At 37.2% G+C, this 14,882-nt stretch overlaps 1 protein-coding gene across 1 annotated transcript; it reads right to left on the reverse strand.

Moving 5' to 3' along the window:
- Positions 1 to 5,961: 5,961 nt before the first annotated feature.
- On the reverse strand, positions 5,962 to 6,608 carry LOC145130215 (uncharacterized). The gene is made up of 3 exons (XM_079065051.1): positions 6,604 to 6,608; positions 6,077 to 6,494; positions 5,962 to 5,979 (listed from the first exon to the last, which is right to left on the reverse strand). The coding sequence occupies exons 1-3, from the start codon at positions 6,606 to 6,608 to the stop codon at positions 5,962 to 5,964; spliced, it is 441 nt and encodes a 146-aa protein (XP_078921177.1).
- Positions 6,609 to 14,882: the final 8,274 nt, after the last annotated feature.

Here is a 14,882-nt window from a genome sequence, read left to right on the forward strand (position 1 = left end):
ATATTTTGCATCAAGTATTATCGTTCAAAAAGAAAATTATTTAAGGTCAAAGTTGAAGACTAAAGACTTAAAAAGTCAAATGTGGACAATTAATTTGGGACGGAGGTAGTATTAAACTTTTAATATTATAATAGTATAAGGGTGTATTTTAGACATTTAAAATACTTGGTGGTTTAATCTATTAATTAAACTAGACTTTTAATTTAATTAAACTCAAACCATATATTTATGGATTTAATAATACTCTTTTAATTAAACGCTTTAATTAACTATTAATAAAGTCCATAAGAGTTAATTTGAACTATTCAACAAAACATCATAATTCCAATTATTAAACTCAAAATTAAAACCATTTAATTAATTGTTTAAGTTATGAACCCAAGAGTTTTAGAATTCAATTCTTTTTTTCATAAAAAACTTTTCTCAAATTCCAAAACTTGAGGGCAAGTTTTGTAATTCTTGAAAACTTTTGGATTCCATAACTTCTGGAATTAATGGTGTTTTATGATGAAACTTTCCATGTTCCATAACTTAAGAACAAGTTATGGAATTCTTTAAAACATTAACACCAAATTTTGTAACTCCATAAAAACATTGAATCAAATTTTTTTTTAAAAAAAAAAAACTTTCATATCCATAACTTATGGAAGTTTCAAAAACCCTTAAAGATCACAACTTTAAAAAAAACTTTTGAGCTCCAAAATTTTATGACAAAATATGTAACTCCTTAAAACATTTAGATCAAACTTTTAAAACTAATAAAATAATCATATCATTTTATCTTTTACTAAATTTGACCTAATTCAACTCATATAACAAATGATTCAAATTTTACAAATAATTCGTTTTCACAAAACAAGTAATTATCTTAAAATTTGACAAACGTCATGTTTTTTTTCCTTTTTTTTCCAACTTGAAAATAAAACATTTGCATCAATATAACAGAAAACAACCCATGGCTCTGATACCACTGTTGGGTTTTGAGTTCTAACACTCCTATGGTGTACATGCAACCCTATAAACCTTGGATCTATGTTTTCTCTATTATACATGCAAATATTAACTATTCCAAGGTTTCATCCTAACTAGCATATTATGAAGCACTTATACTACAAAGTTCTAGTTAGATGACATACCTTTTGATGTAGCTTGATGTCTTTAAGCTTTAAGAGCTTAGCCCCAATAGTGTGGAAGCCTCAAATGGAATCACAAATCACCAAAACACCTTGGAAGAACTTAAGAGAATATGTATGCACACTAAAATCGGCTCACTCTTATTTTCACACACTTGTGCCAATTTTGTGAGCCAAGGATACCTTTATATATTATGGAGGATTAGGGTTACATCCATGTAAACCCTAATACCCATGACCTTTCATTTACATAGGATCCATGGGTTAAAAGCTCCATGGACCATCCATGAAAGCTTAGCCCAACCTAAATGAACTTGGCCCATTCCATATATATAAGAGTCCATATTTAATTAGTTCTTTTTGATCACTTAATTAATTCTAAATTAATTCTTGATCAATACTAATTGAATAATATGATTCCATATTAATATATTAGAACTTATAATATATTAATATAAATCATAAATATACTATTCTCAAAAGACTATCCATATAAATTATGCCGGTGAAGTGCAACCCAAATGGACCATGCCGGGTCGGGTCAAGTACATACCAAATATAGTTATGGACTTAGACATTAATCCAACAGGTGTGTGCACTGCGATCAATCCGAGCCCTTCCTTTCCAGAACGATGAAACCCGAAACCAAACAGTAAACCGTAAGCACGAAGCTTAGTGAGTTTCCCAGAGCATATCCCACACAATCCACCTAACACATATCATATTAGCTATAAAGCTACACATACCACATAAGCCATGCATACATAAACATGTAAGGATGTCGTGGGCTCCCCCCAGGGTCTTATACCATAGTGTCATGGGCTACCCCACATGGTCTTTACCTAGGAATGCCATGGGCTACCCCACATGGTCTTACATCCAATGTAATGGGCTACCCCACATGGTATTTACCTAGGAATGCCATGGGCTACCCCACATGGTCTTACATCCAATGCCACGGACTCCCCCCGGGGTCTTCCCTGCCAATATCATAAATAATCATATACCATATCATGTATCACAGAAGTATCTACACATAACACGTACGTAAACCTGTAAGGATGTTGTGGGCTCCCCCCAGGGTCTTATACCATTGTGCCATGGGATACCCCACATGGTCTTCCATGCAAGTATCACAAAGACAACTAGCATACCACATATCACATAATCACTAGCATACCACTTAGCATAAAGCTAACTATCATACCACATATCTCTACTATAGCTAGTATACCACATAACATAAAATGGGCCGGCCTTGGTGCCTTAGACCCATTGGTACAGTGAGAAGACTCACCTCGCACTGCAGAAGCTTCCCGTATGAATTCCTTAGCTGCTGCCCTGCCAGCATCCCGAGCTGCCACTACCAATCAATATTCCCAATTAGCAATTGGGTCCCATACCATAATCCTTAATCCATGCATGGGGTAAAATGACCATTCTACCCCTGTCCCAGTACGATCCAAACCTAGGCCCAATCCCAAAACCAAAAGCCCAACACTAGGTAGGATTTCCAAGCCCACTAGTGGCCCACTAATGGCCCAATTTGCTCAATTGGACCCAATCCCTCTAATAGGCCTGACCCTAAGCCCAAACATATTCTTGGCCTAAATTATCTGACTTCTGATGGCCCACTAAGGCCCAAAGACCCAAAGCATGGCCCAAACCGTGTCCCAAAAGCACAAGGCCCAACTGACAGAGTACGTGGGGCGTACATCCACGTACGCTAAGCGTACTGACTAAGTGGTGTGTACGCTGGGCGTACCTTCACGTACGCTCAACGTAAACCCCTTGTTAAGTCCATATCTCATTAAGTCCTTAATACTTCGCTTTAGAAGCTACAATCACAGCTCCTGGTCCTTTTCCACGTCTTAATCCATAAAGTCACTAACTTGGTGACTTTACTTGGCCCAAACAAGCCCAAACTCCAAAAATGATGTTCTACTTTCATGAAAAGGGCTAGATCTCTTGCATGAACCCATTAAGACATTAAAGATGGAGACTTTACTGCTTATGGGACCCTTTTAGCTCTGAGGGTGGTAACCCTAAGCTCACAAACAAGATTTCACCATAAAGGTCCATTCTTGGGACCAAAATGACTCCAAAACCAAACTACACTAGATCTAAGCATTCTTAGGTAAAGTTATGAACTTTATACCTCCAAATAGTCCCAAAGGATGATGCTATCCCAGATCTATGAGCTCCAACTTCCCAAGTTCTTCCTTGCCAACTTCTTTTTTTCCTCTTCCACGCTTACACCGCCAAAATGAGCTTCTTAAGGTTAAAACCACACAAGAATAAGGGGATGAGGCGTTCTTGGGTATCTCTGAGGTTGGGGGATAGATAAGGAGGCTAGGGTTTGAGCCATTAAGTTCTTTATATAGTGGTTGGCCCTAAAATTAGGGTTTCTGGACACTGGACGTACGCTGGGCGTACGCCAAAAACACCCGCGACCATTTCCTTTTATACGCTGGGCGTACATCCTGATTACGCTGGGCGTACCCACGCGCCTTCCACTTTGCATGCATGGTCCTTCCTTGTCATTTATTTCCATTAGGGGCCATTTTCACCAATAACTTCAAAGAGTCATAAATCCTTCATTCTAAGTCCGTTTCCGACGAACTTTATATCCTTGAAAATGTGGCGGGAAGCCCTACGCTCCCATCGACACCTCCAAGTCCAAAACCTTCCGGATGAAACCCGGGACCCATAAAAGACCGAATCGCCCCTACCCTTTGGTTTCCGAGACCCCAACCAAGTACTTTCAACAGGGTGTTACAAATTCAATCGTCATGATATTTCATTTATGCATCTGTTTGTTGTTGTTATGATTTTAATTTTAAGTTAATCAAGATTACACTTAAATGGGGGAGGTTTGTTGGTGGTTTTATATCACTAATATTATTTAAGTGTAATGGGGTTAATTTGTTGATCAATGTCATTTTGACAATTATTGAACAAATAGGTATGGTGCAGAGTGCACATTTGTTTAATTTTGTCTTTGTTGAAAGTATATTGCTCTTTAGGGGCGAAGCCCCTGAACTGACGGAGGTCCGGGGACAGCGCCCATGGGAGCGGGGTCCAAGAGGCGGCAGCCCCTGGCGGGGTCTGAGGGGCAGAGCCCCTGCCTGGGTTTGTGATCCATTTATAGACCCAATTTTATGTTAGTTTGTGACAGGTAATGTGACATTTTTTAGACAGGAAGTTGTTTTCCTGTAACTACCATATGGCAGTTTTAAGACAGTAAGTTAGTTCCTGTTATATGATCAATTTCGAAATCATTTTTGGGTACAAATTTTCATAACATCTTCTTCCTTCTCCATTCTAGAAAACAACGAGTTTCATCCGGTTAGAGATTTTGAGTGTACCCTCAAAATGCTTTAATCTGAAAGTGTTTCACAACTCTCATTGATCCAAGTATATATATACCCCGATTTTCTAACACCAAATGCATCACAATTTCCTATAAGTGGAAGTATTATTGAGTTTGAATGAATATGTCAATATCTTTAGTTTTATATAGTTTGTTCGGTAAAAGATTAAATATCTTGAATACATAAAGTCAAAGGTAAAACAATCCTAACCATACCGTTTTCATTTGAAAAAATTCCACACCTAAATCACTTTCAAATAACAATATCCGAGCAACCTGTAAGTAGATTTGGATATGTATTTTTCCAACAAGAATCGTACAAGATATCATTTCTTCTTGTTTTGAAATAAATCAAATATCTAATTCAGTCCTACCTAATAAATGAAGGTTTTTTGCCACATGTCATCACCTAATTCAATATGCCACATTACATTTTTTTAATTTTTTCAATTTCATTTAAATCCACTTGGCATATTGTGGTTTTTTTGGCTTTGTTATTAAATTAAAAAAAATCTAATCTAAAAATATTATAAAGAAAATAATGAAACTTAAATGTCTCCATAAATTCTCAAGTAATTTGTCCATTAATATATTAAATCAATTTAAATTCAAATCAACCTTCCTAATTGAAAAAACATAATTTTTTGTCAATCCATTTTGAATTCACGATAATTTGCAGAAACCATGCAAAAATTGGTTCATTCACAGCTTATATTAATATTATTTCCAAATTCAGTTTTGTAAATTATTAAACATGTAATGCTTAACAAAATATATTAATTTTTATTTTAAAAAACTCGTGTATTACACGGGTCTCACACCTAGTTTTTAATATTGAAAAATATCAAGAACAACATAAAAATAGAGGAATTATGAATAAAAAAATGGTACAACAAAGAAGTTTACCAAATATTATATTTTTAGGAAAAAAAAGTTAAGAGTTTCTATGTAATAAATTTCTTTTTCGAAAAAATATTTTAAACCGAAAGATTACCGGTAAATTAGTTAATATTGTCAAATAAAAAAAGTACTAGATTATGACCCGCGTAAAACGCGGAGAACATATAAAAATGTACATATCAATGTATAAAAAATTGGCACTATAACAGAAACAAAGTAACAGAAACAAACTTAGCATTATTGGTAACATTGAAATGTCTGAAAAAAAAACAATGAAACACCTAAATATCTATAATCGTTGAAGGATCTCTTTGTAGACATAACTTTTTGTTTTATTAGTTGGATGATCTTCCTCGTCATATATGAGTAACTTCAATCATTTTTCACTTGTGACGTGAGAAACAAAAAACATATAACTGACAATGAGTGAAGACGGGCATACGCAAGTATAATCCAACATTTGATAATTATTGTCATTGACTTTTGTTAATGGCCATAACAAAATAAACAACTATGGGGAATTGCTTCCGCTAAAAACGAAATGAGATTCTTTTATTAGACGGAGTTAACTTCCTGCAAAGTATATAAGTAGTCTCATTAAAGAATCTAGCATATATGATTCAGGCTTCAATGACGTGTCTTCCAATCCTAACAATATGTAATCTAGTACCATTGCATAGTCATTTGGTTTGCTCGATATTAACATGTCTGGAACACTTATTTTTAGTGTAAGTTTATGGTTGAAAATTCTAGATGCCTTAAAACCATTCAACATAACTGAAGAGTAGATTGATTCCTCAAAAAAATCTGGTAACTCCATCTCACATAAAGAATTTGAACTCATATATGTTTTCCCTTCATCTTTCATCAATCCTAAAATGTAGTCATTGGTAGCATCGAATTCTTCATTTGTAGGTACCAAAATAGCTTTATCTTGAAAATATGATGGATCATTAAGATGATTTTCAAATGATGGATAAATGGTGGATACAACTGAATGAATATGGTCACCTATAGAGCGAACAACAATGTCTTCTGGAAATTCAACTTCAGCTTCACCATCATTATGGCCACCAATATTACCTTCACTAATTTTAAGAATCCACTCATAAAATGCTTTTGTCTCATCCAAATCATTAGTTAGACAACCAAACTAAAGCCTCATGTTTACGGTTAAACGTAAAACTTTACATTCACGCCATAATTCAATAGGAGAAGCTAAACAATTTACGATATACCTAAATAATCAAATGCATATCAACTCGATAACATTAATTGAAAATGTTCAAGGTTTAATGTTAGAAGTTTGATGTACAATTTAGGAATTGATTTTAGATTTACTACAATTCAAAGTTCATTGCCTGTTTTGGATGATTACTCAAATTACATTGCTAATCTCAGTGGGGGTCACTAATATGGTTGATGGTCTGATCTTGGTCGATGTGATGTGTTCTTCTCAATCATGAAATCAATGTGGATAGTCCGCAGACCATGTGCTGAGTAACACCTAAGTGAAGCATTTTAACACATTTAGAACAACATAAATCCATTACCTTGTATGTGATAGTTGGGTAGGGCCAATCAACTATTACAGGAAGTCCTTATTACAGTAAATTAAGAACATTAAGTGTACCCATTTATCCTTGAGAAAGTAAACTTAATGTTCTCACAATGTTCCCAACCCTATTTTCAAGAGTGTATGGTGTACCCATTTATCCTTGAGAAAGTAAACTTAATAAGAAGATTCAAACCAGTTAAACGAAAGAATAAGGTTGTGAAAGGTTCTTACTATGCTTCTCGGCATGCCCAGACAACACAAGTTAACCAAAAAAAACCTGCTAATTAACCAAAATTAATCAATCCCAAACATTTTCCAATAAGATTTATCGATGTAATCTATTTACATGGTATACTAAAACTTTGTCGTTTATTTGCTATTGAGTCTAAAAGATGTTTTTTTATAATATTAAAAAAGGATAGGTGAATAACTTATTTCTGATAGCCCAATTTGTATCTTTAAAATATGTTTTTTACAATAAATCAAAACACATATCACCACTGGGTTTTGTTGAGTTGTAGAATATGTGGATCACTCACTGATATAAGGGTTTAAATTTCATCTCCAAATCCAAGAAGGGATCGAATGGGTAAAGCATTATAGATATTGACTCAAGTATATCTTCCATTCATGACTTGGTAAGCCACAAAAAAATCATTGACTAAATGCATATACAAAAATGTAAAAATAAAAAAGAAAATTGACATATACAAATTCACTACCTAGTGGACATATCTTCCAAATCGAAACAATGGATGAGAGGTAGCGGTGTTGCTGTATCCATCCTTTTGCTCTCCAGATATTTATAACTTAAAAAATCAAAATAAACAACACATATCATAAGAACAAAAATCGAAGCAGATTCAAAAAATGTAACCATGATGGATTTAAACTTAAATCGAAAGGTTTTATAGATTGGAACTTCATAATTGAAACAGAATAAAAGAAACATAATCTAAAACGTACCCAAAATCGATCTAAACTACGATCAAATTAAAGTAAAATCCAAAGAAATTTATCTCTATATCATTCCTCATTCTTTCGTGATGATCGAATACAAGACTGATCTATACAGATCGAAGTCCCACATATATTTTATTTCTTTTTTCCCCCATTTTCTTTCCCACTACAAAACTTAGGTTAGATAAATTATGTAAAAAAAATGGAGAGAGGGTAGGGGTACTGGTAATAAGGGATGGGGCAGAACATTTTTTCATTTTATTTTTGGTGAGATTTAATTGTCATTAATAAAATTCTTAATTTAATTCATTTTATTTTTGGTGATATTTAATTGTCATTAATAGACTTCCTAATTTAAAACGTAAAATATGTTTTATAAAATTTGTGGACAAAAATAAAGGGGTTGACAAAGATGATGTCAGCAAATAATCCAATAGTGGGAAATATATGATTGAAATGCAATCAATGGCCCTGATTTCTTCAATTTAGAATTAAAGGTTCTCTTTTAATAATATTTAGAGATAAGAGTTTTATTAGGAAAAAGTAAAATTGAAAGTTAATAAGAAAAATACTCCATAATTTTTTGTATAATTAACCGTGTGAATATTGTCTTTGATTATTATATTTGTTTCTTTGATATGGTATCATCGAGAAGAAAACCCGTTAAAACTCTTTTAGGGAAATAATCATAAAAATACTCGATCAAATTAATGATGATTTGAAAGGGATAAAGTGATTGCAAAATAAAACTCTATTGGATTGCTTAAAATTTCTAGAGATTAACATCTAAATATGACCTTCTACTTATAGTATAATTGTAGGTGTCACTTTACCCATAAATTTGTTGAGCTCTTGGCGAGAATCTCGTAGGTGGGCCTTTCCACATGTAGGGAATAGTAGAATACCATTCATCCTTGTTTTTCGGGTAAAATCTCCTATCGAATTTGGATTTTGTTCTTGTCGCTTCAATATATTTGGAAACCACTACACAAAGGAATTTGACATACGAAGGATGCTCATGCCTCAATCCTCATATATCACAATTTGATAGAATCCCATAATACTTTGATACTTTTTGTTAGGTTTCTACTTCTCCTTAATTCTATACATAATAAAAGGCTTTCTCATGTATGTATAATTGTATATCCCTCCAATTCGTAGATTCCAGTGTGAAAAACCTTTTTTTTGTGAGATTAATTTACGTTGCCAATAACAAGGATTTGAGAACTCTAATTTGCAAGTTTAATGATTATATTTTTAATTGTTTTTCATCAATGCTGCTTTATGATTTAATAGGTTTGGGAAACACATTGTAATAACAGATTGAGTGAGCGATTTATTATGTTTTCCATTATAGTAATACAATACATTGGAATCATGAATATTTTTAGTTCTTATTAACTCCCGATAAGTGGTATCGGCGCTATGTTTTTTTATACGATACCAACAAGTCATTAAATTACGGAGTCTGGTTGCACTTTTAACTTATTTTTGAAGTTTATCTCCGAAGCGAGATGTCAAAAAGACGGTCTCAAGAAGGAAATTCCAAAAGGCAATTTCTAGAAAAAAAATCCCATATTCCAAAGGGAGATTCCGAAAGTGAGAATATAGATTTCATTATAAACTTCAAGTAAGAAAGAAGAGTAGAACGGTCCAAAGGGATTATTCGCTAGAGGGTCTCAGGTGCTTTTCGTTTTAGTATGCTTTAAACATGATCCATGACTAACTTTTGCTCATTATATATATATTGCACTTGTAAATGTTGTGATGATTCTGTTCTGAAATAAATAATACTTCTCTAGTACGCATGTCGACTTAGCTTGATTACTTTGACTTTATGTTTGTCATTTATAACCCTAACACAAAGTGGAACCAAAGCCTTGGGTTTTTATTTATCAACAAGATTCTTGTTTTGGAAGTCGATCAAATTATTACATTTTTGTTTGTTTCTTCTCATTTAAAGTTGATCTAACTCTTACATCAACTGAAAGACCCTAACTTTCGTACTAAAGACATTGTCGCTCCAAAACATGCTACATGCATATTCATAAATAATATCTTACATTGATAGTGTGATTACAAAAGACTGGATATAAACCGACTAAGTTTTAGTATATTACATAACTACCCAGGAATCTATTATAATTTTTATACAACATAATTACTAAATACAAAAGTAATATTATAACTATTCTAAACCTTCCAACAGTATACGGCTATACTGTTTACTTATCTCCTGCAATTGTTAAACATTGAGAGGGGTAACCGGTGACGTTTAGTGAGTTCAATAATAGATACAATATAACGTTATGCCATATATATACTTCAATATGGCAGAAGCAAAGGGAACAAGGAACAACAAAGGCATATGTGAATCATGCGACAAGCTTTCCATATCAATCAATAAGACATAACAATTTCAATACTTGATATACATCAATAAAGCTTCGGCCCAAATGGCACAGAAGACATACAATTTCTGATTAAACATTTTGGTAGATTTCAGGCTTTCAGCCCTGTCTAACCTTCTGCCAATGTCATAGAATAGAAGTAATTCTCTTACGAGACATGCTCTACATGGCCAGAGACTTCATACCGGTACCACCGTGAATCTAAGTCTTTTCACTGATCACATGGCCAAAGGTACAACTTTGCTATCAAAATAGCGGAAATAATAACAACGAAATGATAACACGGAAAAACACATAGCACATATAACATATAACATACCATTGTTCCTATATATTAAACTCACCGTGAAATAACCGAAGGAATAAATGATATTTTGGGCAGCACTTCGGCTCTAAATATGACTTTCTGCGATGAAACCGGGGATTTTAGTTGAAAACCGACCTTACACGGGCAGAGTTTCGACTTGAAAATATGATTTTCTCGGGAACTTCTGGGCGTCGGGACTTGCTTCGGGTGTCGAGGATGATACCGGGGCTTCGGGGGGGGGGGGGGGTTAAAAGTGGGCTAAAGAAGGTTTAGAGAGTGAGAGATATCAGAATTAGCAAATAAATCCCGAAAGCTTCGTTTTCTATTTATAGGGTGAAATTTTGAGATTCACGATGTGAACCATGTATGTTCACGTCGTGACTTCGATCCTGGTCACCCCCTAGGCTTGCCGTGTGTCTTCTAGGCTCGAAACGCGTCGTTCACTGAGTTCAAGTCGTGAATGCAGTCAAATTCTCGAAGTTTGTGCTCTGAACTTCAAAAATCCATATCTTTCGCATACGAGCTCCGTTTTTACGTTCTTTATATCCACGCGTAGGTGAGATTATGCTCTATAACTTTCATTTAGACTCCGTTGGCTAATTTTGACTTCATATTTAATATTATATTTTTAACGGGCCGGGACAGGAAAAGTCCGTTAAAAATTCATAACTTCTTCATCTGACGTCCGTTTTTGTCTGTCTTTTTACCGTTGTACTACTATTGACGAGACCTTCGATTCTCGTTTAGGTTGCGTCGGCTAAAAATCACTTGATCTTTATTTTGAGTTTTTAGCTGTCTACTGCTATACCGAAACTTAGAAAAATCATAACTTCCTCATACGAAATCAGATTTTGACGTTCTTTTTATGAAAATTCTCGGTTTAACAAATACTACAACTTTCATTTAGATCACCAAGGCTAAAAAGTAGTTTATCAAAAACCCACTTTGTAACATCCCAAGTTTGGAAGCAAGAAGTTGAAGGGTGCTAAGTGAAAATAAAAGAAGGGACTCGGCGAGTAGGTCTCTTGACTCACCGAGTCGAAGCGGGTGCGTGACACGGGGTTAAGTGGCCTGACTCGGCGAGTCGGCGACTGGACTCGACGAGTCAGTGCTGGTCGAGGAAAAACCCTAATCTTCGAGGTTGCACCCTATTTAAAGGACTTAATGTCCTCCCCTCAGCTCCCTTAGCCCCCTTTGAGACCCAGAAACCCTAGAATCGTGAGTGAGAGCCATTGGAAGCAAATTTGAGCATTGTTAAGTGTTTTGTGAAGAGATCTTGAAGATCAAGAAGCTTGGATCATGGAGATTTGTGGAGATTCAGATTACTCTTCAGCAGGAGGTCGTTTTGGAGGTAATGAATCGTTATCCTTGGCGTTCCCCTTTCTAGATCCATTTTCATGGAAGTTTTAGGGCTTGTTTGGAGATGATATAATGAGATCTTGGTGTATAAGTTAGATCTGGAGTTGAAACTCCAGATCTGAGCTCTATTTGGATCAAAGATGCAGAAAGCCCATTTGGTTGCTATGCAAAAGCCTTTCCCCAAGAGTTAAGTCCCTTTCTAGCTTGGTTTTTGGTATTATGGGGCAAGAAGCACGTAAAGGTAGCAACTTTATGTTGCTAATGGACTCTAGAGACCCCGATCTATTGTTTGGAGCAAAGGAGTAGCTCTGTGACTCGAGATTTTGGGAATGCACGTATGGACTCGACGAGTCTGGGAGATGACTCGGCGAGTCGGGCTAGAGATCAGACTTTGAGTCGCATAATAACTCGGCGAGTCGCATGGGTGACTCGACGAGTCTTATGATGATGAGCTTGGACTCGACGAGTTGGAAGAACAACTCGGCGAGTCTATTGAAGATTGTCGTGGACTCGGCGAGTCTGGTCGCAGAACCCCTAACCTCTTTTGGTTAAGACGCAGATCAGTGAGTCGAGGGGTGACTCAGTGAGTTGGACAGGATGGGACTCAGAGATCGTTGGACTCGACGAGTCTTGGGGTGACTCGGCGAGTAGACTCGTGTTATGGGAATTTCTTAGTATAGGGACTCGACGAGTCGACGGGTCGACTCGGCGAGTAGAGTCAGTCAGGGAGGTTGACTTTGACTGAGGACTTTGACTTTGACCAAGAGTTGACCAGTTTGACTTCCAAGGGTATTTTGGTGATTTTGGTATTTATGGAATTGGTTTTTTAGTAGTGTTCGGTGGTGGAGTTCGTGTCGGTGATCGGAGCAGCTGATCTTATCCTTTCAGTCGGCAATTGCGAGGTGAGTTATCCTCACTATATTGACAGGGTCTACGGCACCAAGGCCGACCCTTTATCGGATGGAAATCCGGGTATTGTTTGTTATGTTATTGTTTTGCTAGATCTGCATCCTGGTATTTAGGATGGTGTTATGTTAGTGACCTGGTTAAGGTCGGTACCCGGGATATAGGGTAATGTTATGCTAGTGACCGGTTAGGTCGGAATCCTGGTTAGGATGTTGATATGCTATGTGATCTGTTAGACTGTTTGTCTGGTTGAGGATTGTTATGTGATTAGTTGTTGTATGTGCACATGGTTGTTTGACGGGGGTTGGGTTGAGGTGGGTCCTGCTTTGTGCTGTAGGCCAATATACCCAGGGCGGACCGGATGTTCCGAAGGCCCAGCGAGCGGTCCGGATAGGCTGAAGGCCCCAAGAGGGCGGACCAGACGTGCCGAGGCTCGGAGAGTGGACCAGGCCGACTGAAGGCCCGGTGTGGGCGGACCAGTCATACTGTAGACTCAGAGAGTGGACCAGGTGGATTGAAGGCCCGGTGCGGGTGGACCAATCACACTATAGACTCGACGTACATGGCTAGACTCGGAGGGTGGACCAGGTGGACTGAAGGCCCGGTGCGGGCGGACCAGTCACACAGTAGACCCGATGTGCATGGCTGTTCTATTTATGATATGTTATGAGTATGATATGTGTGGTTGGTATTTTGGGGGTAACTCACTAAGCTTTCGGGCTTACAGTTTCAGTGTATTGTTTCAGGTACTTCAGGAGATCGTGGCAAGGCGAAGGCGTGATCGTACCGCTCCTCATGTTTTATGATTTATATGATATGGTTCTGGGGGATACTCTGATGTTTAAACTATTTTGAAAACGAGTTGTATGAACGTAATGGTTTTTGAATGATTTAAAATGTTTTAATTTGGCTCAAATTTTATGGGTGTTACTAGTTGGTATCAGAGCCTTGGTTTGAGTGAATTGGAGGAACATTCGTGTGAATCCAGTCTCAAATCAAGGAGGGATTTTTAAAATGGTTTTCAAAAGGTTTTCGAAATAAGTAAAGGAGGATGCAGAGGGTACGATCAGCCAGAGCCAGTAAGTAGACCCCAAAATACCATACAAGTTATTTGATTATGTGATATGTTAGAACAGCATGCTAGTACTAGGCTAGGGATCTTCAGGAATTGCATGATAAAATTGCCTGATTATGTGATGCCTATTAGCCTAGGGTTTTCCTTATTTGAGATATGTAGCTTTTCCTCTAGGAGTGAGGATTGAGCGGGTGTGTGTATATATGGTTAGAGTGTTGTGGTGATACTTGAGACAAATATGGGTAGGTGTGGAAGGTAGTATGGGCCCGTACTACTGAAAGCACAGGACCCATACGCGTATCAAGGAAGTCACAACTCTCTAGGGTATCGGTTATGAGATAGTTCCCCGGGTGGACATGTGATGTGTCTAAGGGTCTTGTTGGTGTATTGCAGTATGGCGATTACGAGACGTTTCGGGGCAGGATCCGGTTCGGGATCAGGATCGGGAGAGGGTGGTCAGGATGGGTCAGTACCACCCGAGGTCATTGGTCAGATGAGCACGAACGAGTTGGATGCCAGGATTCGTGAGATCCTACATGATGAGGTTGCTGCTATGTTCCGGGCCGAGTTGCCGGAGATGTTTGGGTCGATCAAGACCGCCATGGTCGAGTACTTTGATGAGCGCTATGCAACTCTTGTGGAGGCGGTTGCCGCGGCAGCTACAGTGGCTGTAGCAGTGGCAGGGGGAGGAACCGGTCGAGGTTTTCAGTATCGGGACTTCGATAATACGAAGCCCCCTACTTTCGATGGAGTTCAGGATCCGATCGTTGCTATGAGGTGGTTGTCAGACGTGGAGGGATGTTTCTTCACGTGTTCATGCCCTGCTGATCAGAGGGTGAGGTGTGCTCTGAAGCTTTTGAGGCTCGGAGCGAAGGATTGGTGGAGGTTGACTACGGGATC

Source organism: Lactuca virosa, chromosome 8 (assembly GCF_052849685.1).
Source record: "Lactuca virosa cultivar CGN04683 chromosome 8, Lactuca_virosa_CGN04683_v6, whole genome shotgun sequence".
Classification (NCBI taxonomy): Eukaryota; Viridiplantae; Streptophyta; class Magnoliopsida; order Asterales; family Asteraceae; genus Lactuca; species Lactuca virosa.